This window comes from Eulemur rufifrons, chromosome 28, assembly GCF_041146395.1.
Source record: "Eulemur rufifrons isolate Redbay chromosome 28, OSU_ERuf_1, whole genome shotgun sequence".
NCBI lineage: Eukaryota > Metazoa > Chordata > Mammalia > Primates > Lemuridae > Eulemur > Eulemur rufifrons.
Genome location: NC_091010.1, coordinates 18951273 through 18978177, shown reverse-complemented (window position 1 = coordinate 18978177; position 26905 = coordinate 18951273). Strand labels below are relative to the sequence as shown.

The window sequence follows — 26905 nt, the reverse complement described above, 5'->3', positions numbered from 1 at the left end:
ACAACGAGGAGACCCACGGACCCCCGCTGTCCTGCAAGACCCACGTCCTAGGTGTGCTGGACAAACACAGGACCCCCTGCAACTTAACAAAACACAAGCCCGAGTCTCTTCTCTCCCCAGGGGTCCTCCCCCAAAGTTCCCACCAACTCTCCAGGCCAATGTCAGATTAGACAGGGGTCCCTGTCCTTTCAGAACACGGCTGGCCAGGCTCAGGAAGTAAACCCCGCCCCCCGGGACACCCCTGGGAGCCGGCAGCTGCTGCCTTACCACCTCCGCCGGGGAGGCCCTGGCTCACTGTGGACACTGCACAGGCCCACAAACAAGCTCCCAACTGCCCTGCAGCTCCGTGGGTGGGCCCTGTGGGCGGAAACCGGCTCCTTCCTGTTTTGCCCCCTCCACCCCAAACTCGGTGAGAAGCAAACTTAACCAATGTTCCCAAACTGGGCAGCCCACCTTCTGCCTGGAAGGTTCACTGCCCCAGAGCGAAGACGCACAGGGGCACATGGGGGACACGTATGTGCACACGCACACAGGGCCCGGCTGGCATACTGCTGCACACACCGGGGGAGGGACGGGCGCCCGCGTGTAGGGGCGGGCTCAGGACGTGCTTGCCTGCACACGCACCTGCTGCAGAAGCAGAAGTGGCAGCCGCACCGACGCGGCTGTGACTCATCTCGTTCTGGGGGAGACAGCTCCCGCTGTCACAGCGAAGGCTTTCGCCCCCGCAGGCCCCCCGCGGCCGCTCTGCCGACGCCACACCTCTGCCTGGACTCAGACACCACCGGATGTCAAGGACAAGCCAGCCTCCCGGCTGCTCCCAGGGACGCAAGGCCTGGCTGAGGCGGAAGGAGGGCCTGGCAGGTGCCCTGAGACCCCTTCTTCTCCCCTGATAAGCACAGTGTCACCTGCAGACACCCTCTGCCAGTCAGAGGTGCCCGGCGTGTCTCAGTAATTCTGCCCCACTCTGAACGTCTCTAACCCGGCGTGGCCACGGTCCCGTCCAGCCCAAACTGCCCCCACAATCCTGTTCCACCCACAGAGGCACCAAGGCCAGAAGCCACTTGGATCTCAGCAGCCGACGTTCAGCCTGCCAAGCACTTCCCAACACGGCGGCTGCTGAGCACCCAGCGCTGCACCTCTTCTCAGTCTGGGAAGCCCTGTCCCACCCGGAAAAGGCCGTTCATCCTGTCCAGTCTCAGCCCACGGTCTTCTACTCTGGGGAGACGCTGCATGTTGGACCGCGCCCCACTGGCTCCTCATGTTCCCGGGCACAAGTGACAGTCCGCTGCCTTTCTTCTTCTGCACCAGGAGCCATCCCCTTGAATTCCTGGGCTCCCCATGCCTGGCATGATGCCTTCACACACCTGCAGGGCTTCGGAAGCCTTTGCTAAACAAAAGCAAGTGCCGGGGAGACCACCACTTCTCTGCGCTCACCCTCGGAGGGATGCCGGGAATGAACGAGAGGGTCCATTCGCTGAGCCTGAGGGGTGACCGACAGTCGCCTGTAACCACAGACACAGGGCCCGGCGAGGGAGACAGGGACAAGAGGGAAGTGATGAACCCACTGTCACTCTGCCTTATCTGTAAACCGGGGAATGATTATAGCTCCTCCCGGGAACACTGTCGTGAGGATTAAGTGCAAGGGCCTAACACATATAAGGCACAAGGAACAGTGTCCAGCACACCGGGGGCACCCTGAAACTGCTGGCTGCTATTGTTATTGTTAGGATTTACCATGTGGCTTCCAGATACAAGGAATCAGTGAACTAAGAACTCATCAGGCCGGGTGTGGTGGCTCACGCCTGTAATCCTAGCACTCTGGGAGGCCGAGGTGGGCGGATCGTTTGAGCTCAGGAGTTCGAGACCAGCCTGAGCAAGAGCGAGACCCCATCTCTACTAAAAATAGGAAGAAATTATATAGACAGCTAAATATATATATAGAAAAAATTCCGGGCATGGTGGCGCATGCCTGTAGTCCCAGCTACTCAGGAGGCTGAGGCAGGAGGATTGCTTGAGCCCAGGAGTTTGAGGTTGCTGTGAGCTAGGCTGACGCCACGGCACTCATGCTAGCCTGGGCAACAGAGTGAGACTCTGTCTCACAAAAAAAAAAAAAAGAACTCATCAAAGCCCTGCTGGGCGGCCTTGACAGATGCCCCTCTCAGGAGCCGGGACTCACAGCGGTAGCAGAGCTCATCAAGGACGAGGCCGCCAGGTCACCGGGCCACATCAGGTGTGAGTCTCAGGAACTTAGGATCCAGCAGGGCAGTGCTCCCTGCACGGAAATGGCAGCCACGTCAGGGCGCGGGTGCTCCGAAGGTCACGTACAAGTCCGTGAGAGTTCTGAGAGGGGCTACGTCTTCCTGGGGATTCTCAGGGAAGTCGCCGGCACGAACAGATAGAGGAGACACAAAGCTGGGCCTCAAAGGCTGGCGGCAGAGAACATCCAAATAGCGTTCCAGGAAAAACACTTGGTACACTGAATTGTCTGCTTTAGCCTGGACTTGGTATGTTGGCAAAGATCCAGGGACTTCTCTTTGAGGCTGATATTCAAAGGACAGAGGGAAGCTTTGCAGGAGAGAGGTGACCTATGGGGGTGGGCTCTGGAGTTAGACTCTTTGGGGCCAAACCCTGGTTCTGCCACTGACGATTTCTGTGACCTTGAACGTGTTACTTGAAGTCAGCCTCAACTTTCTCATCTGTAAAGTGGGACTAACACTCTTTTAGGGTAAAACATGAGAATACAGGTACAGTTTAGCACAGTGCCTGATAGAGGGACCCTGCTCAACTGTGCTTGTACCCTTCTTTCCAATTCTGCAGCCCACCCATGGTGTCAGTACCGCATACACTTGACTGATGAAGGTGCCGAGCAGTTTTATAACTATGTTAGTGACGGGAGGAGCCGTTATCATTCCCGCCTGTCAGCTAGAGGAATGTGTTTTCCAAACCTATGAGGCTTTCCTCAGTTTTCTTCTGCTTTGCCTTCTCTAGTGAACTCTTACCTATGCTTCAAAGCCCAGCCTGCACGCTCCCTTTTATGAGTCTCCTAAGCAGAATCAAGGGCATTTTCCTCTATGCCCTCAGCACTTTCTTCATATATTTTGTAGAACTCGTCACAGTGCTGTCACAGAGGACGGTTTACACGTCCCTGTACCAGCTCCATGGGCACTGATCGAGGTTGGGTGAGGGAGGGATCACTCCTGGCTCCTGGGCAATCCCCCAGGGCAGATCTACACAGACGTTCATGGAAGGAAGAGTGGGGGGAGGGCTGCATTATTTCTTCTCTAGCACTTCTAGCAGCTGCTTTATTTGAGAGAAATACCAATTCCTATTAAGGCTATTGTCAGATCCTAATTAATTTCCCTGATCCGGCTGCACTGGTCCTGTCACTGTGCACGGCTGTGGCGTGACCACCCATGAAACGCTAAGCCAGTGAGCAGCCGAAGCTCCCACCCTCTTTAATTTAGGGGAACCATCAACAGCATTCTCCATCATCACGACGGCTGGGGCCTACTTCCTCCCTCCCTGCAGTGAAACTTAGAACTTGTACAGCGAACTGCGTATTAGAGGGTGTTAAAATTTTTCAATAGGAAGGAGAGAAGGAAAAGATCCCTGCGTCTTGGCCATCTGGAACTGATGGAGCAGGGATTTACGGGTCTTTCGATTCTCTCTTTCATTGCTTGTTTATCTTAAAATTTTTCTGGGGCCAAGAAGGGCCTACCACAAACCGAGCCCTGGTACAGCTATGCAAAAAAGAGCTGAAGTGACAGCTGTGAAGATGGCGTGATGTGACGTGACCAAGGAAGGGAGAAGACTGGGGGTGGGCTCCGATCGGCCCCGTGTCCGTTGACTACGAATGAGCACCCAGAGTCTGCCGGCACCCAGCTGAGCGCTGGGGAATAATGACTGGTTCGAGGGACTTCCAGTGTGCCAGGCTCGGTGACAAGCATGGACATCCTGCCACTGCTGCCAGTCTCCTTCTGCAGATGAGGAAACTGAGGCATGAACAAGGGAAATAAATGCCCAAAGTTACCCAGGGAGAGGACGGCAGAGCTGAAACTCGAGGCCTGGCACCCTGGTTCCAGGGCCTACAGCCCACCTGCTATACCCAGGACACAGGGGTCTCTCCCACAGGGGAGCCTCTCCTCTCGGGGCCGCAAATCCCACACCTAGAAGAGGAAGGATGGCACCTCTGATCTTGGAGACTTCCCCAGCTCTACTGGCTTTGATTGTAATCAAATTAACAGCATAAACAAGATTTATTAGGCCCTTAATTACCTTTGCAACACTCATTTGCATATGGACAATGTGCTAATCACAAATGGCTTTTTTAACCACTCATTAAAAATCTGGGAGAGAAGGCAAAAATACTTCATTGGCATCAACTCTAGGTCACTGCAGGGACTTGGAAGGTGTCCTACTGCTCAGCCACTGGCCTGGGGCCTCGCCCGGCTTCTCTGGCCTCCCCTCCCTTGCATAGCACTCTGGCCACCTGTGAGTACAGAGGGCAGTGCCACTTGCGGCCAGCGGTGAGGACAAAACAGGGAGACTCAGAGTCTAAAGACCTTCACAGACTGGATAATTAACATTCCTCCTCACCACCCTCACCTTCAAAAACGGCCTCGGGGGCTACAGCAGCCTGACCCTTTCCTGACATTCCACATCCCCCACTGGCAGGGAACCACGAGGCTCAGAGAGGTCAAGGGCCTTGCCTGGCGGCACAGCCTGTGGGTGGAAGAACTCAGGCCCTGACTCACAGCCTCGTGCTGTGGCACCAAACCTCTGTAGCCTGCAGTGGACGTGACTGTGACACCCGAGCTACAGAAATACCACAGTCACCAGGGATGCTCCAGGCACCTGCTGTCTCTGGGGGTGGGGCAGGCTTCAAGCTGCTGGGCTCCCCGGCTCCCTTCTCCTCTCCCCTTCTCTGGTCCTCGGGGCCTTCAACAAGGACCCCGAGCCTTCAACCAGCCGGAGCAGCAAATCCCGAATACCCCGGTGTACCCGAGCTCGCCTCTGGACCAGCGTCTCGTCAGTGAAAGGGCAACCGGAGCTTCTTTCCTCCAAGTCATTCACTGAGATTGTTGAGGATGATGGATGGAAAACTAATTGTGAAAGTTCTTGCCTTTCTTTTCCATTTTCTTTCCTTCTAGTTTGGGAAATTACATTAGGGACTTACAAGGTGAGAGACCCCTTTGGAGTTTCCCTGGAAATGAGGGATTTTTCCCTTGGGAAATTCATAAAAGTTACAAGCAGACACCGGCCAACTTTTAATCACCCGACTACAATGTGTCCTCAGAACAGCCCTGGGCTTGGGGAGATTTGGGCTCTGGCCTCGTTCAACTGATGACGCCACTTTCACGTCCAGCTGCCCCACTAGAAAACAGGAAACAGGGTGAGTGGATCAGACAGTAGATGACCCTCTTCCAGAAAAATCCTCCAAATCAGGTTAACACCCAGATAACACCGCGTCACCCTGGAAGGACCAGTCGACTGGCAGCAGAGCGGGGTGCACAGTTTAACCTGTTCTGCCCCTGCTGGCTGTGTGTTCTTGGGCAAGTCACATTCCCACTCTGGGCCCAGTCTCCCTTCCATGAGAGCCGAGGGTACAGCCCAGAAGGCCCACCACCTCACCGCTCTCTCGCAGACGCCCTGTTCCGCTGAACAAGGTCAGCTATCAACACTCAGCAAGTCTTCCGGCCCACACGGCCTCCTTTCTCTGACAGGCCACCTGAGGCCCAAACAGAAAATGCCAGACTGGTCCTCAAGCTGTCAGACCACCTGCTTTGCATTCTCTGTCACACTGCTGCACTTACAGGAGCTGAAGCCACGGTGGTGCTGGCCAGCGGCTCTTCAGCCCCCACCATTTCTTGGAAAGCCAGTTTGAATTCATAGAATGCACCTGCCCACTCTCAGCCCCAGTACTTCAAGGTCAAGGTCCCTTATCCTCTGGGCAGCCCCCAACAGTCAGCCCTGCCTGTCTTCCTCCTTTGGAACCCCAAGGCCCAGGCTGCCTGTCCACTAACCCTAACCCTGCTCTGATCGGCCGGCTCCCAAGCACAGACACTCCTCATCTCTGTTTAGCCCCAGGACTGAACAATCTCATGCCTTAGCTCAACTCCTCGAAGACCTAGCAAAGGGCTGGCCATGGACCAAATCTGTGGTGCTCTGCGGCTTGAATGATCACCATCAAGCAGGTCTCTAGTGGGGAGCTGCAGGGCTCTGTCCTGGCATCAGCACCTTTACTGAAGTACTCGGAGACAAAGCTGGGAAGCTCAGACGTGGGATGATGAGAGGCAGGATGATGCTGGAGGGACAGACAGCTGGGCCAGAATTCATACGTTAACGCTTCACAAGGGCAGCTGCAAAGTATGCTGCTGAGGTCAAATTCAACCACGCCCTCTGCTCGGCGGCTGGGTTCAGATGAGCTGATCTGTGGCTTTCAGTCAAACCAGGAACAAGGGGTGGAAGGTAGGAGAAGGTCTTCTAGGCTTTGTCTCTCTAGAGCAGTGGTTCTTAACCAAGAGTGATGCCTCCCTCGAACGTGTGGCGGGCTTGTGCTGTTGCAATGCTCGAGGGGAAGCAGGCAGTCATAAGAGTCAAGCAGGCAGGGACAGAGACGCTAAATGCCCTACAAAGTCCTGCACCATGAAAAATTACCCTGTGCAAAAGCCAGCCCCACGGAGAAACACTGCCACAGCACAGAGGCTCGGAGCTGTCGGCAGCCAGACCCGGGGTCCAGAGAGGCAACGCCCTGGGTGCTGGGGGGCTTGCTACGGAACAAAGCACCTCCGACTGAGGCGGGCAACCACATGTCAGGGGCGATCCCGCACAGGTAGGGCACTGGATGTGATGAGTGCTAAGGTCCTTTCTGGCTCTGAGAGTCAACAAGCCTCTAATTCGATTTATAAAGTGCGGCTGACACCCGAGTTCTCGGCAGTGCCTCGATGGTGTGACCCAGGTCTGCCTGCAGCGTGCTCTGGGCTGCGGGTCCCTCGGTCGGGCTGGATAATGAGAGCTGAGCTCTGACTGCAAATGCCCCTCCTGGTCATTAGCGGGGACACACACAGCGAGAGCAGACAGCGTGACAGGCCCTGTTGTTCCAGGGTCAGCCTGCAGAGCGCTCGGAGAGAGCATCCCCAGCTCTGCGAGGGACGTGCGAGATAATTAACTGGGGGAATTGCCAGTCCTGACCACGTGCTCCTCCTGAGGCTGGCGAGGGGCGGGCTGCACAATTCCTCGGTGCCTGGCAGCCTCCAGCACGCCCATTCTGCCCATCCCTGCCTGCGACTCCAGGCCTATGATGGGCCCGGTCCAGCCTCATGGGGCTCCAGTGTGGTCGGCCCGGGCTGGCTCTGTCCCCATCTCAGGGTGGGACCACCAGCCCCGTGGCCTTCCTGAGACCCTCTCAGCCCCCGATTTTTCTGGGTTTGTCCAAGACCCTGCTCAGAAAAGAGAGAACGCCCTGAGTTCAGGATTTCCAACTTTCTACAGAAGCCTAGAACCTGAAGAAGAAACAGCCCCCACTGAAGCAACAAAGCTGGCAGGTTGGGCAAACCCAGCGCTCTCAACCTCTGAGTGACGAGAGAGAGAACCGGCGCTCACCCTCGAGGATTTCAAACACTGCATCTTAGAAAATGTAATATGCTCACCGCTGTGTAGACGCTCCCCCCCTCAGCCCAGCCCACCCCTCGCTCACCTGTGCGACAGAGGGGGTTTCATGGAGCTCATGGAGTTGAGGGGCGGCTGCATGGGGAGTTTCCCAGGGGGGTCGCTCTGGCGGCTCTTCTGATGTCGGAGCAGCAGCAGGCGGCCAAGCTCCTCGCACCAGGAGGACAGCAGGGCTGCAAGGAGACACAGGACGGTCAGTGGCACCTCGGCTGCCACACCCTGCCACACGTGGGCCCCCAGCCCCCCTCCCCGGACTTGGTGCTATCGACACTAGCTTTGCTCCCGGATTCGTGTGGCACAAGTAGACTCACTAAGCCTTCTCAGGAGGCCTCGGTGTTCTCAACTATAAAATGGGACCAACAGCCCTGAAGGAGTGAAAGCTTCCGTTGTTGCTAGGAGCAGATCAGAAAAGAGCCCATTTTAATGGCTACCACGCTGGGAGGTGCAGGTCAGAGGTAGCAAGAGAGAGACTCCAGATGATGCAAGGGGTGGCGGAGACAGTGCCAAGGGGAAACTGCAGGGGCGAGGGGGGCCTGACACAGACCTTGAGTCAGGCGTGGCGAGGAGCCGCCTGCCACCCGAGACCCCTCGGTGAAGCTCTCTCTCTCAAACTGTGAACAGTCAGCACTGTGTGGCGTCTCCCCATGGGTGGGCTCAAAAATTGCAAGGTTTGGATGAGATCCATAGCCTTCCTGGGGCCTGTTGGCAATCCCAGGGGTGTCTGCAGGGCTCTCCCTGAAACTCCAACCCAGAAACCGCCCCGCTGAACACACATGCACAGCACACACCTTCATGTCACACCCATGGATATTCCCTGCACTGCTCTGTGCAAATGCCTGGAGGACAAAAGACGTCCAGAGGGCTGTGAGGGGTGGGGGGTAGGAGGGAGCCCTCCAGCGGCACCAAATGCGGGAACGTGGAAGAGCATCCACAGTTGGGCTTAGAAAGCTGAATGAACTGGGTATTGGGCAAAGTACCATTTCTTTCATCTCTCACTGTCCTCATGTGGCCACCAGGGGCCAAAAGCACCCTCAAGGTCAGCGTGTCTCGGCCTGGGCTCTGGGCTGGCCAGTCCTTCCAAAGTGTATGATGCAACCGAGGTTTGAGGGGGAGTAGGGAAGGCTGGGCTCAGTCACCATGTTGCTGTGTGACTCAAGAAGCTCAGACACCCTCTCTGGGCCTCAGTTTGCTTGGAGATAAAAAGGAGTCATGCCTCTTGCCCTGCCGTCCTCCTGGGCTATGGGAACAGGCAGAAGCACAAAGGGTGGCCATGCCTTAGCCAATGCCCAATTCGTGCTGTGAGGACTTCAGCCACGCTGACCTGAGGGTTCTGGAAGTAGCTGACCCAGTCAGAGTGGACCGGGGTCTTTTGAACCAGAATGGCTCAGCCACTTGGCTGCATGCAAAGCCCACTGCCTCTTTTCAAGGGCCCTCCACATTCAAGGGACACATTTCAAGGGACACGGCACAAGAGGCTTCCACACTCTTTTCTCGCATCTGCCCGAGAGATCCAGGACATCGGCTGCTGTTATCCCCATTCTGCAGAAGAGCAGACTGAGGCCCAGGCAGGCAAAGTCACTCGCTCACAGTAATCGTAGCCAGAGGTGACAGAGACAGAGATAGTGCTCTTGCCCCCAGCCCCACACCCCAGTGGGGGAGCCCTAGGCTGGAAAGAAGGTGGGGTCGGAGGTGAAACCCTTCAGAAGGCAGAGCCCCAGGTGGCCATGGCCTCCTAGCCCTCTGATTCAACACGGAACCCCTCAGTCCCCTTCTGAGTCACCCCCTTCACCGCGTTCAGCTGGCACTATGGGAAGACACACAAACGCATGATCGGGAGGGGCTGGGCGGGCTGCCACTTCAAACCACCCAGACCTTGGACAGGGTTTCCCATCAGCCCCAAGCCCTGGGAGGTCGTGCCAAGGCCGCTGGCTACACTGGCTTGGCCTGTGTGGGGCACAAGATGCCCAACCAAGGAGGCAAGCGGGGGCTGTGATCCCTAAGAGGGCACCTGTTTCTCCCTCCAGGAGGGGGCCATGGAAGGCTCCGTCTTAAAAGATGCATCCTGCCCCTTGCTGGGGTCATGTTGCCACCACCCTCAAGAGGAGGAGGGTACAAGAGAGAAGAGACCCTCCCCTGGCGTGTGTCTGCCCAGAAACTGGCAATGCCCCTACAGCGGGTGTCCAGCACACATCTGCCGCGGCTAGAGCGGGGGCAGCCTATTCAGGGAGGCTGGAATGAACAGAAATGGGCTTCCGGATCGCTCCATTCTTCTCCCAGGCCCCTCGTTACCGCTTCTTGTGTGAGGGCACTGGGCATCTGGAAACTCATTTGCACGCCAGACACGAGGCCCGCCGAGCGCTGCGACGGAGGGATTGCTCGGCTGCCAGCACAAAGGACGGCCGCAGATGGTGCCGCCTGCTGCCCGCCCCACCCCTTCCAGCCCTCTCGCCTCCTGGGGGCCAGCCATGCCATGCGGGGGATTCAGGGCTTCCCTCCAATGTCACAGGCCACCCCCCGCTTGCCCAAGGACAGCCCTCATTCTCCTGGCCCTTGTGGAGTGGTTTCTGCAAAGGCAATAACGTCAGACTGGCTGTGTGGCAGGGCCTGGCTGTGCGTCCGGCACGCCGTGAGCAAGTGCGCTATGTGGACCAGGCAGCCACGAAGGCCACGTTCCCACAACCAAGAAGGAAAGGAGGGGGAGGCGGGAAGGCTCCACGCCTGACCCCCGGAGGACAGTGAGCACAAAGGCCGTGCTGCCAGTCCCCAGCTTGGCGCCACGCGTGGCAGCGGACTGCATGTTCTCCTTATGGTGCAAACCAACACGAGCTGTTCTGAGGCAAACGCCGGTTAATGACAACACGTGGCGATTTGCAGCCAGAAAGGGAGTCTGGGCACCGTCAGAGAACCAGGAGGGCAGGAGACAGAAAGGGGCCGGCGGGGTATGATGCAAGGACAGACTGACACCAGCTGGGCGGGTGTCTGGGTATGTGCCTGGATCTTGGCCTTCACGCCCACGTCTGTGCCGGGGGCCTGGCTGCTCTGATCAGGCGGGTCCGGCCTGCACGCCTCTTTGACCTGCGTGCCTTTGGGACAGGGCACAAGCAGTCCCAGGGCGGGGTGGGAGGGACCGGCGCACCTGGTGTGGTGTGTGCAGAGTGTACCCGCCATGGGAGGGTTGTTTCGGTCCTAACCTGAGCCCTCCTTGCCGCAGCCAAGGTCAAGAGGGCCCCTCCCCCCGCCTGGGTGGCCAGTGTGGCCAGCCCTCCTCTCGTCCTGGGAGCCCCACTCACTGGTGGTAACAGGGCTGGCCCCAAAGGCCCCCTTTTCACACGGAGAGCCCCAATTTCCAAATTAAAATAGCAGCTAGGGTCCTGAGGCCCTTTCCCCCCCTACCAAGTACAGCCCACTTGGCCCCAGGACAGCCTTGGGCAGCGCACGTGGCTGCCTCTTCTCACCCGCCCAGTGCTCCTGCGGCCGGACCCCCACGTACACATCGCCAGCACAGCTGTCAGCAAATGCCACTCAGACCCACGCCTGTCCACAGTGAGACACACCAAAGCCTGCCGAGGGGTGCGGAGAGGAGCCTTGGTGCTGCCATGTGTCGTTTTCAGAGTCCTCCCAATCTAGGTTATCGGAATAGGGAGGCCTTCTGCCCACCAGAGACCAGGAAGCCGGGGGCTATTGGGAGTAGAGGCTCAGCCACAGAAAGGGGGCCAGGGGGCAGGCCGGGGCCTGCGGGTTTGGCCAACCCTTGCTGAGGCTGACAGCATGGCTGTGGCCATACCCACTGCCCCTCTGTCCCAGAAAGACCTCTGATGGATCCTGGCCTTCGTGGAGGAGAAAAAGAGGCAGACCCAGCTGCACACTCATCTCTCAGTGCAGTGCCCGGGGGTGGCCCCTAAAGCAATCCCCACTGCCTCCTCGCCTGAGGCGGGCCCTCCTCACCGGCAGGTGCTGGGCAGGTGCAGAGGCACCCAGGGAACTGGGCTCTCAGGCCAGCAGGGAGTCCAGGGGCTGGGCCGGCGGTGGAGGGGTCGCCTCAGACCCCAACTGCCCACTCGGAGCCTTAACCCACATTTGCAAGCATTCCTCCAACTTCGCAGCACAGTGTACATGCACGCACGACGCAACTCGTCTAAAATGAACCCATCGGGCCCTCGCCCACCCCTCCTAACCGACATCCTAGTGACCAGGCTCCCGCGACTTGGGTATCAAAGCGTTTGATCAGCCACTCCATAGTCATTCAACAAACAGCTGCAGAGCACCTCCTGTGTGCTGGAGTTCCCACGGTGACGTGGGTAGGTCAGCGGCCCCGCTAAAACCCTGCACGGCTCCCACTGCTGAGTCCAAACCACTCAGGACCGACCGGCTGCCCGGTAGCCTGGGCTCGCCTGTCCTGACCTGAAGGGGCAGCTGCCACCCTGTGGTTCAGGGCAAGGGACCCTGAAAGTCTGGGCTTGACACCTGGTTCCGCCCTTCATAGCTACGTCACCTTGGGCAAATTAACCTCTCACTTTCTTTATCTGTCAAACAGGCGTAATATTAATGCGTGCTCCTTAGGATTATGTTTAAAGACACTAACGCCTACAAAGTGTGTGCAAGTGCCTGGCATGTAGTCAGTGTGAAGTCTGTGTCAGCAACGTGTGTGTCTCCGGAGAGCAGGCGGGACACAGCAGCTGCGCTCTGCTGGGAGCAGGCAGGACAGCGCCTCACACATGGGACATGGTCTCTCATCTGTGAGCCTCAGGCCACCTCTCTACACGCCAGCCGCACAGGACACCACACAGTGTCACACCTCTTTTCTTATAGCACTTGCGCTTCTTCAAGACTCAGTGGTGCTTCCTCCACCATCTGTACAATGGGTTTCAGAGGACCTGCCTGCTTCACAGAGTGGGTGTGAGGTGTAAATCAGTGTTGTCAATCAACCCAGGGTTTTCTGAGTAGGAGCCGGAAAGTGGGGTGGGGGGGCTGAGGGGGAGGGCAGAGGGCTCAGGACCCTGTAACCCACACCAGCCCCTACGATCCCGCACCCACCAATGCGTCGCATAACCCTGGGAGGGCTGGGGAGGCACAGACTGGAACCAACCCGAGCAAGGCCTGATCTCAGCTCTGTCTCTGCTCTCGCGGGACACCCTGAGCGAGTGACTTAACCTTCCTCATCTCCTAGGGTAGTTGCCAGGGTGAACTGAGTTACCACCGAGAAGCACAGGAACAGCGCCGGGCAGCCAATGCTGTACACGTGCTCGCTACGTAACGATTAGTATCGTCGGCCTTGGTTGGCAGAGGGGCCACCAACAGGATGGTTGTGGGGCCTCGTTGTCCCTGCAGAGGCAAATGTCCCGGGCAGACACGAAGCTCTGGAAGCTCGAAGGGGAGGGGTGGGGTACAGGGTGTTGGTAAGCTCCCAGCAGACGACCAGGCCGTTGGCTCATCAGCACGGACTTTGCAGAGGCCCCTCCTCCCACCTCCCCTCTGAACCGCCAAAGGGCAGAGGGAGGACATAGAGTGTCCCACTCTGAGACGCAGGGAGCACAAATCAACTCCCCACTCCAAGGCAGCCGCGCCTCTGCTCCAGCCAGCAGAAAGGCGCCGGTGGCCCTGGAAGGAAGGCATTGTTTCTGCTTCCCCGAGTCCCTTGTGGAAGACCCACGGGCTCTCGGCCCCACAGCAGCCACCTTGAGTGGGGAGAGGGCAGGTTGCTTAGGATCCGAACAGCCCGAGACCCAGGCCCAGCATCTCACATGGCCCTGTTTAGGGCCCTGGCCTTCGCAGCCAGGATCGAGTCACAGCCACATCCACAGGAGCAGTAGCCCCGAGGGGTGGGCACAAGGGACAGCTGACCTCTCATGCTCCTGTTGCCTGCACTTGTCTTTGAAGCTTCTCCAGGAAGCCACAGGGACACCAAGGCTCCTGCTCTGCACCAGCCCTGGACTTAACCAAGATCACTGACAAGCAGCTTAATTCTTACAGCGATGCTGTGTCAAACGAGAGACTAGCAGCATATTTTTCCTTCTTAATGGTACATAAGATAGTGGGGTGTGCGACAATGTGTGGCATCTTCTACTAATGGGACCCAGTGGATGTGTCTAAGGGCCTCTGCACCAGCTGCACCCGAGGATGCTACAGCTACAGCAGCATCAACACCAGGCACCCTGCAGCCGCTCATCCAAAATACAAACGGGAACCAATGCACCTGCTGGCTCAAGGATCAGGAAGCACCGAGTTCCCAACATCTGCTCCCCAAGATCTTCCCAGCAACTCCCCCTGTAGCCAGCAGCCCTGACACTGTCCTTTAGGGGAAAGAAAAAGGAAACGAGACGTAAGGGTGAGGCAGGAGTGGGGTGGGGCGCCCTGGGCAGCTCCGTCCTGGCATGCCCTCCTTGGAAGGCAGTGACGTCCCTGTACTTGCCTCCGTTCCTGCAGCTCCCAGCAGAGCGGAGGCCCAGGATGGGCTGACCAAAGGAGAGGTGGCAGGAGGCAGAAGGAGCACGGCCCTAATTTAGGAATTGCCTGGGTGCCAGGGAGAAGAAAGGGTGGAGCTGTACTCCCAGACCAGCTGAGCGACCAGCCTTTCTCAGCAATGACCACGTTGGAGCATCGAAGGGAGCAGACAAGCACACCCTGGCACGTGGGAAAGGCTGTGTGCAGAGGAAACCAGAGGCAGCGTGGTGGCCACAGGGAACGAGGTGCTCCCCGTGGAGCTGAGGGGGTGGGGACGCGTGGACTGCGAGAGGCCTGGGTGCTCGTTCCTGGTAAGAGCTGGGAGTCAGGAAGGGATGGGAGTAGCAAGGGGGCGGTGGGGGAGGCTGGGGAGGGATGAAAGGCCTCTGGAGGAGGGCACAGAGCCCTGGATGTGAGGGCCGGCAGGGGAGTCGTCATACACGCTGCAGCCTGGGGAAGCCACTCGCAAAGAGAAACAAAGGCATATTAAGTATCAAAGAGCACCTTCGCAGCTAAAAGGCTGCTGGGGAACAGAGGAAGAGAGAGAGAGTGAGAGAGACAGACTGTGTGTGAATGTGTGGCTTCTGAGACCCAGGAGACCCCAGGATGGGGCAGCACTCAGAGGTGCCCAGGTAGCATCTTAAAACTGAGGCCCCTCAAACTGTGCCCTCGCGGGAAGAGCCCCGGGAGGACACAAGTGGGGTTCACTATTCCAATAAAAATACGAATGATGCATTTTCAGATGCTTCAATCCCATTAGCTTACAAAGGCCACACAAGACCCTCTCCAATGACAGTGGTCCCACTCTCCGACAGGGAAGCGTGGGCACAGGAGTTGCAGGGCCCTGCCCCACCCACCGTCACCAGTCCTATTATCTTTGCAGTCCGTTCCCTTTGCTCCTTGCCTACTCCAACCCAATCCCCTTCTGCAACCTCGCGGTTCTCCCTGAATTATGACAAGAACATCCTATCGTTTATCTCAGTCGCCAAACCTGCCTCCTGCCAACCCACCCTCCGCAAGGTGGTCAGGAATTTTTCCACAAATGCATTCTGATCACCTCTTTCCAACCTGCGTCCCCAGAGGCCACACGGGCCCAGTAGACAGATCAATGAACAGAGACACGAGTCGAGGGTAGGGCCACTGGGGGGAACGATGCGTTTGTTCCATGGTGAGAGCATGAGCCCCTGGGGCCACAGTGGGATTTGAGGGGTTCACTTCTGCAACCCTGCACCCAGCATGGCGTTTAGCACATGCTATGTGGCCAACGCACGACTAACAGATTGACATGAATCACAGCCAGAAATAACCCAATATGCAGAGACCGGAGGGAAGGACAGACACGGAGACCCAGCTGATCAGGGCAATACCTGTGACCTGGTGCCTGCGGCTTTTAACACCCCTGCGCCTCCCCAACCACAGCTCCCTGTCCCTGGGGGTGGGAATCTGACTTCAGGAACAGAGCTCTGAATGGAATCCCATCAGGGGTGTGTCAGAGATTGCTGCTGTCATCAGATAAAACCTACAACCGAGTCATGTGATACCCGTTTCACGACATGCACAGCTACACCAGTAATGGCGAACACAAGGTAAGCAGTTTACAGAAAACAACAGTTCAAATGACTTAGGAAAACAGCCTGGCCCCGGGTTTCCTCCGCTCCCGGGCCGGTATTGGTGTTCATGCTAATGGTTTCCCAGTGTCGGCAGCATCTCACCCAGGGCTCTTGTTCCTGGGCCCAGGCCACACCCTCCTACCCTCTGACCTTCCTCCTTCAGCTCCCAAACATGGGGTCCCAGGCAGTGGAGTCTCCTGCCTATGCCTGGGGCCACGGGTCCCAGACCTGTGCACAGAAAAGAAGGGGCGGTGACGGCTCAGGAGGGCGGGGGCATAGGACACAGGCCTGGGCTACTTTCTTCATCTCATCTGTAAAATGGGGAGATGACAACAGGAACTCCTGCTGCTCACTGGCCCGGTGTGAGGAGCCCCGAGATGAACGAAGGGCCCAAGCTTTCTAACCACGTGAGAGATGGTGACTCTCATGCCAGAGAGTCCCAGCCAGAAACTGTCAAGCAATAAAATGCTGACTGCCTCTGGTCACCTGCCTCCAGAAGGCAGAGTGTGGCCAAGAACATGGGCTCTGGAGCCAGGCTGCCTGGGTTCAAATCCCAGTTCAGCCATGTAGCAGCTGTGTGACTCTGGGTAAATTACTTAAGCTCTCTGTGCTCTGTTATTCCCTTCTGTATAATGGGGATAATGAATATTACCCAGCTCCTAAGTTATCATGAGAATTAAGCAAGCTAATAACAGAAAATGCTGGTACAGTGCCCAGTATGTAGAGAGCTTTATATAAGAATAAACTGTTACTGTTTTCGTTGTTACTGTATACATGTTCCTTTAGGATTAAGAGACTCCTCTGTCTTCCCGCCAATGTGCTGTATAAAATTGCTCAAATAAAACACAGTTTCTTTCACCCGTCTCCAAGAGGATCACACAGATGCTTAAAAGTGCCCAGACTTGCACCGCCCCCTTCACCCTGGATGCTCCCTGGACAGAAAGTGTCCCCTGTCCCACTGTTGGGCGCTCCCGTAGCCCCAACTGTACCCATACCCAGTGTCTTCCCTGCTAGACACTCTGCGTCAGGTGGACTTCAGGCCCCCACAGAGCTCACCCTGACAACCACTCACTTCTGACTCGGCTCTGAGGCCCAGCAGTGCCAGGCGGCCAGTCTGGCTGGACCCCCTTCCTCCTTGGGAGCATTTGGGTGCAGGGGCTGGGCAGACTCTGTAGCTGCCCTCTCTACCCCGGGCCCACACAAGGGGCCAGTCATGGGGAGGCCTGGGCAGCGGGCAGAGCCTCGGCCCCTGCTCAGCCCCTGCCCCACTGTGCCCAGCAGTGGGCTGGGGGGACCGGAGCCAGGATTCCTGCTCTTGCCACTTTGCTTGTAGCAAGAACCAGTGGTCTGAGCTGTGAACCCTGAGAACAGAACTGTCCACGGAATTATTACTCTGCCTGGCCCTGGGCGCTTCCTGCCTGTCCCCCGCTGTAGACCCACCACTGCTGTATCACTCCCAGAAACGGGAAAAGGGCCCCTCCCTGCCAGTTCTCTCGGGTCAGCTCCTTTCAGGAGGAAACAGCACAGGAAACACGTGACCACAGAGGGCCGGAACAGTGGCCACTTGGCCCCGGGAGACCAGTGGCGTGGCCTCAGGGCCACACGTGTGTGTCTGTAGCGCACAGACGACCCTGCAGTCTTCCCAACCACGGGGCGCCCACTGCTTCACTCAAGCCTCGCAAGCCCCCGTGGGGGCCAGCCAAGGATGTGACTGTCCGCATTTTACAAAGGGGAAGTCCAGGCCCAAGAGGGGGTGATTCAAACACAGGCACACCACAGGACAGCAGCCCTGCCGCTGGTGCACGATGGTTTCCCTCACAAGCCCACAAGTCTGTGACACCACATCTGAGAGCAGACACGTCCCCAGGAGACAGCGCCGCACCTCCCACCCACCTCCCACCCACCTCCTGCTCCCATGACTCGCAGCCTCCCAGCTTCTTGCCCGGGGGCTGCTACCAACTTCCTGTGTGACTGCAGGCAACTTCCTCCCCTCCCTGGGCCGTATGTAAAAGGGGGCGAGCACTGCCCTCGGAAGTCTGTGGCCCCTGGATCGGCCCTGGCCTCACAGCAGCCAGTCTCTCAGGGCATGACCTCTTCCCAGTCCTGCAGGTGCCGTGGGGCAAGCCGCAGGGGGCCCTCCCCACCAAGCGTGGGTTGTGGATGGACCGGGCTCCAGGGAGCTCACCTTGCCCAGGTGCCCTGTTTATCAAGGTCTGTACCCACGGAGCAGAGAGGATTCGCTGGGGCCAGACAGGTGACGTGTGTAGGACCCTGGGCAGGCAGGGAGCATTCTGCAGCCTCAGCTGCCGGGGTGCTGAGGGGTTAGGCCTTGTCCTTGGTTACAGGAAACGTCCTTCCTAGGGAGCTATGGGTCAGACTTTGGTGGCCCTGACAGCTGACCCCTGGAACCTAAAACCAGGGAGGTTTCCCTTGGGGGGAATCTCACTCTGCTGCGGAACAGTCACACTGTCACCCTAGCACGGTCGGCAGCACCCTGTCTTGAGTTTCAGCTGCTTCTGGCTTTGCTAGATCATCCCTGTGCTCTGTCCCCTGCTCTGTCATCTCCATCACTGAGGGGGTTAGAAAGGCCAAAAAAGGGGAGGAATTGTCTGCTGGCCCTTTGGCTGCAAGGGAATCTGCCCATCTCTGCCGGCCCCCACGTCCACACACGCCGCAGGGAGGACCCTGGGACGTGCACACAGCTCACGGCCAGGCCCACCCAGCCCGCCCTGCTCCCCGTGCTGGGCAGGTCGTGCCTTCTCAGGTCCTGTGGTCCAGCCCGGCCTGAGAGAGGCCCCCGGGCGGTCCCTCCATCCTGAAACGCTCCTCGCACACCCCACCCCCTCTCCCCAAGGGCTGCCCGGGTTGGCCGGAGCCGGGAGCCAGAGTCTCAAGGCGTGTGAACTCACCCTGGGAACTCAACTCCGGGGGACCTCAGAGCAAGCAGGGCTGTTTCCTAAACCGGTTTGGCCATCCCTCACCCGGCGGTGGCTGGGCCGGCTGAGCAGGATGCAGGGACCCAAAGAGGAGACACCAGACTGGCTGAGCCTCTCTGTGGGCTTCAGGAAAATCCAGGCTGGGAAAATTCCATGCCCACCTCACACTGTCACCTGGGCCTTGGTTCAATGGAAAAGACAGCCCGCAACAACCTCGAGAGGGTGTTTTCATCAGAAAGAGACTGCCCCTTCCTGGAGGTGCCCCCTTGCTGCTCTGGCCCGGGCGGGGGTGTGGGCCAGCGTGCCAGAGTTGGCCAACAGCAGCTCACAGGAGCTGCCATCGTGTCCTGTGTCCTGCGCCCTGCGAGGGGCTGGCTCACACGTCCTCATTCCCCAGATCCTCACCAGCCCCCAGAGGTGGGGTAGCCACAGCCCCCCATCTTGGAGAAGCTAGATAACCTGCCTCCGGGCACACCAAGTGTGTGGCAGGCCAGCTCCAGGTCGCCTCAGTGGGAAATTAGGCAGCAATGATAGCAAAGCAAGTGGCTGGAGAGGGGAGAGGGGCCCCGAGGAGGGGGAGGGTAGTCACAGTTCCCACTTTCAGGACCCCAGGAATGGGCCTGAGCTCCCTGCCCCCACCACATATTGAGGCCAGGAAGCCTCTGTGTACCTGCCCTGCCCCCCTGCACTCTGGGTTCCAACAGGACACATCTCTTCGGTACCCAAGGATGCCACGCACCAGTGTCCACAGGAGTGAGTGCTGACAGCCCAGAGTCTACCTCTATCTCACCCCCAAAGAGCCCGCAGGAGGACAGAGAGCCCACCCAGGGAGGCGGGATGTTCTCTGCAACTGGCCCTGTGCAATACTCCCAGTGCATCTGCAAGGTGAGGAGAGCCACACTCGCCCTGCCCAGGAGCTCTGCCCCCCGGAATCACAGCACCTGCACTCCAGCCTCTTGTTCCGGCAGGAGCCACCCTGAGAGCTTGTTTTCCCTTCTGCACGCACAGTTTCTCCTTGGGGCTAAACACCATTGCCCGTTGCTGGCTCCCAGGGAGCTGGAAGGGTAAGGAGGGGTTATGGGAATCAATTTCTTCCCTGGGTAATTTACTTTTCCGAGGCATCCCAGCTGGGTGCACGCAGTGTGGCTGTGTCCTCCCCCTCCCAGCATAAGGCGTGGTTGGAGTGGGGCCAGGCCCTTCCTGGGGTCACAGAGACCCCCGGGTCTGAACAGCACAGCTGTCTGGCCTTCATGGATGGCAACAGACCATCAGCTGGAGTGCTGAGGCGCTGCTGTGCACTCCCTCGATTTGATTTGATCTGGGCCCTCCCCCATGTCCAATCCCAGGCCCTTGGCGTTTCTGGCCAGTGACACCCCTCAGGACCCCTCATAAATGGTTTCATTGCACCCGGCCTGGCCACAAGAAACCAGAGCTCAGACTCTGTCCTGGGGTCCTTTTCCTGAGACTACGCCTTGGGGAGGTGCCGATCCAGAGCATTTTCGTTTCTACAAAGGGACCGCCTGGAAAGCCACCCAGAGCTGAGAAGTGACCAAGGGGACGTGTGCTGCGGTGACATGGAGCAGGAGGGGGTGGAGTGGGCTGTGCCACGCTAGGTGATCTACATCCCTGACTACTGAGTTTGGGTTCAGGTCACTCACTACTCCTTAAAAAAGAGCAGACTCAGGAAAAAGCTGCTGACCAGACCTCCCCCTTCCCCCCAACTACTCAGACCCACACCCCATCGGACCCCTTCCCTGCCTCCCCTGGCTGAGTGACCTGGTTAACCTCCAAGAATCTCTGGCTCCTGCTGCAAGAAACGCAGATGGAAGTTCCTTCCTCCGACTCTGAGCCAGCTAGCCGGAGGTCTCAACCGGGCAAAGGCCTCAGCCGTGAGGCAGGTGGGCCTTAGGGGTAGAGGCAGGGCTCCACGCCAGCTGCGACCACTCTGGAAATCAGGCAGGTGTTGTAAGCTCAGGGCACACAGTGTAGCCACCCGCGAGGAGCCTGCCGCCGCTTGGGCAGCATGCAGTGGCAGTTCAGAGGCTCCTTCCTGACCCCGCACTGTGGGAGGTGACAACCTTCAAATGGGTTCTCTGTCCAAAACTGTGCTGTAGGGTTTTCTCTCTTATCTGTTCATCCAGCAAGAGCAGCTGATCGCCTGCACATTTCACGTTTCTATGTCTTGACTTCCTAATTGGTCGTTCCGCTCCTCTTCTGAGAAACCTGGAGTACGGATGCTTGACAGGGCCCTGGAAAGCACTCGTGCCTGGCTGCTATTACCTCTCCAGGTACCCGACAGGTTGGCAAGTGTATGAGCCGGCTGCCTGAAACACCAGACTGGCCTCCATTCACCCCTCTGGGCCCTCCTTCCAAACTGCAGGGGTCCCTGATGCCTTCTGGAGAATATGTGTCATTCTCGAAGCACACTATCTACTTGTTTTAGTCACATACAGGAGACACCATTTAAGACAACTCGAGATAGAGACTGACTTGCAGAACACTGGGGGGAGGGGGGCAGGAAATGAGAGGATTTTTCTTTTTGTAAGAAGATCCTTCACCCGATGAAATGATTCTCTGAGGTTTCTTTAAATATCCAGTTGCCTTGTTGCAATGGAAATAAGGATGGTTTAAGAATTCCATTTACATCTGGTGCTTCCTGGCTGCACCTGTTACTCAGACTGTAACACACCTGGGTGATGTCTGGATGGTGAGGTCCCAGGGCAGGGCTGAACCACCTGGATCTCCATGCCAGGGGTTCTCAATCTTGTGCCATGCATTAGAATCATCTGGAAGGCTTCTTAAAACACAAGCATGCTGGACCCCATCCCCAGTGAGGTTCCTGATTCAGTGGGTCTGGGATGGAGCCAAAGAATTTGCATTTTGAACCAGGTCCCAGGTGATGCTGAGGCTGATGGTCCAGGGACCCCACTTTGAGAACCACTGCTCCAGACCAAGGGGTGAGCTCAGTGCCTGGCAAGATGCAGGTGTTCAGTCGCTGCATGAACAATCAAGAGGGAATCATTCTTCTCCCTCCCCTTCTGGGTTCAGAATGTATGAAAGCTCTTAGGGCCAAAAGAACCTTGTGCCTGGCAAATGCTCTCTGATACTGCTGCTGACCTCCCCTGACCTCTGCATTCAAGGCCCTGGCCTCTCTTCCTGGCCTGTGGGACGGGAGAAAGGACACTGGGTAGGGAGTCAGAAGTGGGTGGAGCCCTGACTTTACCTACTAGTTATCAACTGTGTGATCTTGGGAGGTGTGGGCACCTCAGTTTCTTCACTTGCATGTAAACCTTCTCACCTAGTTGCTCTAAAGCTGTAACAGGTAACCCTGACACGGGCCAGGCACTGCTCTGAGCACTTTGCACAGTTCTCTCATTAAAGCCTCCATCCTATCTGTTGTCCCCTGTAGAAAGCTGTCAGCTCCACCACTGGCTAGTGTGTTACCTGTGTAGCCCTCTGCCTCGGGGCTGGCCTCAGAGAGGCTGTAAGGACAGAATTAGGTCCTGCAGGGCTCAGCAGCCCTGACGGCTCTCAGGAAGCAGCCCCAGGTAGGCGGGGGACAGATAGCAGCCTGGGCCATCTGCAGTTCAGGCCTGGATCCCTGCTTCTCTTCCAGAGCAGCCGGGGGAGGGAGTGTCATTTGTTTAGGCCTCTGCAGTGTTTAATCACCACGTAGCTCTCCCGCCCTCCTCCCCCCTCTGGAGCCTGCTCTCTCCCTGCAGGAAACAGCTCTCTGCCTTCTGCCTCTGATGGAGGCCATGAAAAATTAACACAGCGCACAGAGAGAAGGAAACACCGGGGCAGGGAGGGGCATCGAAGCTGGGTGTCAACGTGGCCCGAGCCGAGCGGGCACCAGGTGGGCAGCCCTCTGCCGGCCACCTGGTCAGACAACTGACCACCCGGCAGGGCACAGGGGCTTGGACGGCTCTCAGCCTGGGGGTCTGCAGCAAACCCAACTGCCCCTCGGGGAGCTGGACTGCAGGGTCTGGACCTTCCCGGGGTCCTGAGCCCTGAAGAACCTGAGCACAGGGCTACATTCTCCCTCCTCGCCCTGAGCAGAGCCAGGTCGTGCAGGGACACATCCTTGCGAAGGTCAGCTGCAGACTAGGCAGCGACGCAGCACATGCCCTCTCTCCCTTCACTTTCCTGACAGTCCTGTGAAGTAGACAGCACTACCCCCAACCGACAGGAGGAAAACAGCGCTCAGAGAGGTTAAGGAACCTGCTCAAGGACAACCAGTGCAAACAGCAGAGTCGGACCTATTTATTTTTATTTAATAAATTTACTTCTTATTTACAGAAGTAATACACAAATCCACTCTCCTTATAGAACTAACATTTCAGACAAGAGGCCCTAAGAGGGATCTGGGCCCATGCCCGCCAGCCTCCAAACCCACAGTTTGCCCATTACACACGATGAATCCAGTTCCATTTCTTAACCCTGAAGTATTATTTTGAAGAGGTAATGTGTGCATGTGGTCAGGAGCATAGAGAAGTAGATAAAAGGTACGCACTGAAAAACACAGGCTGCCTGACCCCATCCTTGTCACCCGTTCCTCTCAAACCACTGCTGGTGGCTTTGGGTTTCTCCCTCCAGGGATATTCAATCATGGGCACAAGTCAGGGCCTTGGTGACTTCTGCCTGGACGGTCCTCACCCTGGACAGCCACGTGGTGCCCCCGCCCTCACTCAGCCAGGGCTCCCCGGACCTTCCAGTTTCTAGACTGCGATTCCTCCCACCACCCGTCGACCTCTGTTTTCCTCCCCGGTGTCACGGTTCTCCAGAGCACTTACTTCCTTCTACCTTAGAGATTGTTACTATCTGTCCCCACTCCCTGCACCGGAACAAAAGCTCCTCCAGGGCCAGGGGGCACGTGGTAGGGGGTCCCACCACATCCTCAGGGCCACGCACAATGCCTGGCACACGGGCGACACTCAGCACTGACTGAAGGCAGAGCCCCACACGGGAGCGGGGAGCCCCCAGTGACACACACACACGGTGGCACAGTGCACGTGCGGTTCTGAATCGCCTCCTTTTTAGGAATGTGCGCGTCTGCTCAAATACACCGTCTCTCCTGGAGGACAAGGACTGTCCTCTTCTAGCTCTCGTGTCTTCCTAGGACCCAGCCTGGTCTGGAGCCCAGAGCAGGTGCTCAGAGCTCAGAATGACCAGACTGCAAACAACCCCTTCCTCATACCACAGACCAAAAAAAGAGGGGCGGGGGGAACGCATGGTCTAAAAGGTGATGCAGGAGAATATGTCCACGATCTAGGGGTTGGGCGGGATTCTCAGGGAAGACAAGCAAGCGCTAACCATAAGGGAAAGTGGATATTTTCCTACAATAAAGTGAAAAACTTCCGGTATACCAAAACCCCCCTTAAGGGAGTGAAAAGGCTAGCCCAGGGTAAGGGAGCCCCTGCACGCGACGGAAGACACGCAGTGCACGGTGAAGCCCAGGGTGACAGGGTCCGGGGAGTCCCGCTCCCCAGGACTGTGCAGCCACCCAGGAAGGCTTCTCAGAAGAGGCAGAAGGTAACTTCATCCCGCTCCTCCCCCAGGTCTGGCCTCCTCCCCTTCCTCCTCCATGAAAAACCAGAGACTTCAAGACAGACAGAAGAGCCCCAGCCCCCCTCCCCTGCCCCACACAGAGATAACCAAGCAAGAAAAAACAAATTAAAGAGCCCAGGAACCGGGCAGGGCCTTGGGAAGTTCGGCTCGACAGGGCAACAGCATTTAACAAAGCTCACATCATCCATCACTTGGGCCCAGTCATTTAGATACTGGGCATTTGATTAAGCTAATACGGGCGGCTGGGGCGAGGCATGGCTGGGCGCTTCCTCCCCTCGCCTACAAATTAGACCGTCACACACAATCCGATTACCTTGACTGCCACATTTATCTCGGGAGAGGGGCCATCCATCACTCCTCAGCAGCTGGCTCTGCCCTCCCCACGTTAACTCCATCGGGAGGGGAGTTAAGTTCGCCCCAAAGTTTCAGCAGACAGTGTTCACTCGGTCATTCCTTCCATCACCCACTCCACAGAGGCTCAGCCCCAGAGCCCACCCTGGGGCGCAGAGATGGCAGTCTGTGCCCTTGGGGAGCCCACGGAGGCTGGGAAGGGGGCGGTGTCTGAGCCGGGAATAAAGCAGAGTGAGATGTGCTGACACCTGGAACCACGAGCTGTGCAGTGGCCGCGGATGGGCCCAGGTTCACGTCCCAGCTCAGCCTCACCCAGCAGAGACTGTAACACATGACCATCACCACCCCCGTCCTCAACTTCACACCTGTGAAATGGGATGATAACACAGTGCAGCGCTGGCTAAGAAAATTTCTGCAAGGACGGAACTGTTCTAGATCTCTGCTGCCCAAAACAGAAGCTGGGGCCACATGAGGCTATTGCTCACCTGACGTGTGGCCAGTATGACCCGACCGAGGAGTTGAGTTTAAATCTCACTTAACTTCAATTCATTCAATTTCAGCATCAATTGCCACATGGGGTTACCAGCTCCTGCGCTGGACAGCGCAGAGCCAGAGGTGGCTACCTTTCCAGGGCGACTGTGAAGAGCAGACAAGGTATCCTTAAAATGCCCAGTGCAAAGCCTGGCATGTGACAAATGCTCAACAAAGGCTTGTTCCCTTCCCTCTGGGTTCTGAGACCAAGGACTACAGACGCTGTTATGAGATGAGTCCTGGACTGACAGCAGTCACCTCTGTGGTCTCAGTCCAGCGAGGCAGGGAGACTTCTTGGTATAAAGAAAAAGAAGCTGCAGCTCACAGGTAGAGATGTCACAAACCATTTCCTCCTGCTTTCTGGGAGGCAGTTAGCACAGGCTCAGAGGCTGGCAGATCGGGGCACAGCGGGGCAGATCAGCTCCCGCCACCAGGAACCAGGGCTCTGGGGAGTCTAGTCCTCACTATGGTCCTCAGTCCCCTCACTGGGCCCAACAGGGCCGCAGTGTAAACGTGTGAATGAGGCCAGTGCTCACTCGCTGGGGCTTGCTCCAATTATCTGCATCGTCTGAGGTCTCAGGGCAGGTCAGGGACCAGGTGAGAACCCCAGGCTGCCTTGGGCAGGTCTGGGAGGCTGGAGAGATGGCATCTAGGAACAAGCACTCACAGTGGAGCCTGAAAACCCCGCTCCTCACTGATGGGCTGTGTCGCCTAGAGCAAGCCACGTCACCTCTCAGACCTTTTTTCTTTTTAAATCAAAAACTGAAATAAAATCACAAGCATGCACAAACCCTTCCGTGAGGATCAGATGGGACACGCAAAAGCACTTACAACCTGGATTTAGACACGTGATAGAATCTGAGCGTGCCAGTGGGCGGGCAGGCTTTGCCGGTAACTTCAGAGCAGCCTGACCCTGGAGAGAAATCACCTCCCAGAGCAAGACACCCCCCAGCCCCCAGCGAGGAAACGTCTGGAGCTTCAGAGTCCAGACTTCAGGCACTCAGAGGGGTCCTGCTGGCAGGGGACTTTTCACAGAACAGCAGGCTGGAAAGGAGCAGGCCCAGGTCAACCAAAGCCTTAAGAGCCCCTCTTGGCACCTGAGGCAGCAGCACCAACAGTCTCCCTCCCAGAAGTGGCCCACCTGGCCTACCTGGCTGGGCATGTGGCCTCCTGCTGGCCTGGATGGCTTGGAAGGATTTGGGGGACACACTACAGCTGTAGGAGGGGGTGGGCTGCCTGGGATGGAATGCAAGAGGTGCCCACCTGGAGACCACCACTGGGCTGGGAGATGGGGTAGGTGCCAGGGCAAGAGACCCTAGAGGGGTGAGGTGACCTAGAAGAGCCAGGTGAGATGGGAGTGCGGAGGGGGATACTAGGGAGCTGAGGGGGGCTCCCCAGAATACCCCTATTTGCAGATGCACCCCTCTCTGCCATCTCAGTTGTAAGGCACACTTAGCCACTCACACATGAGTATAAATGAGTTTCTAACAAGCTGTGCCAAAGACAGGCAAGGAGCAGTAATTGAAGGGAAAAGAATGGGGTGGGGGAGGGGGGCAGATAGCTCTCCCTAGGAAGCCACCCGGGAGCTCCCCAGTAGAGCTCCCCAGTGGGGACCCTCTGCGCCAGGACCACCAGCATTCCTCCCACCCCTCTCCCAAATGCCAAAATGCCAACACTTCTTTGTTGCCACTTAAACCAATTTGGGGGTAATTCTGCAGGCAATTGTCTTCCGATTTACAATGCGGCTCTGTGATTGCATCCAGGCTGATGGTTCAGGCTGTAATTGTATGGTAATCACTT

General features: G+C 57.4%; 1 protein-coding gene across 1 annotated transcript in view; it reads right to left on the bottom strand.

Annotated features, from left to right (window-relative positions):
* Positions 1–26905, bottom strand: part of ZMIZ1 (zinc finger MIZ-type containing 1) — a 224983-nt gene that overhangs the window by 25863 nt on the left and 172215 nt on the right. The window contains exon 8 of the mRNA XM_069461150.1: positions 7697–7841. Coding sequence (XP_069317251.1) covers positions 7697–7841 — 145 coding nt within the window. The remainder of the gene's footprint in view (positions 1–7696; positions 7842–26905) is intronic.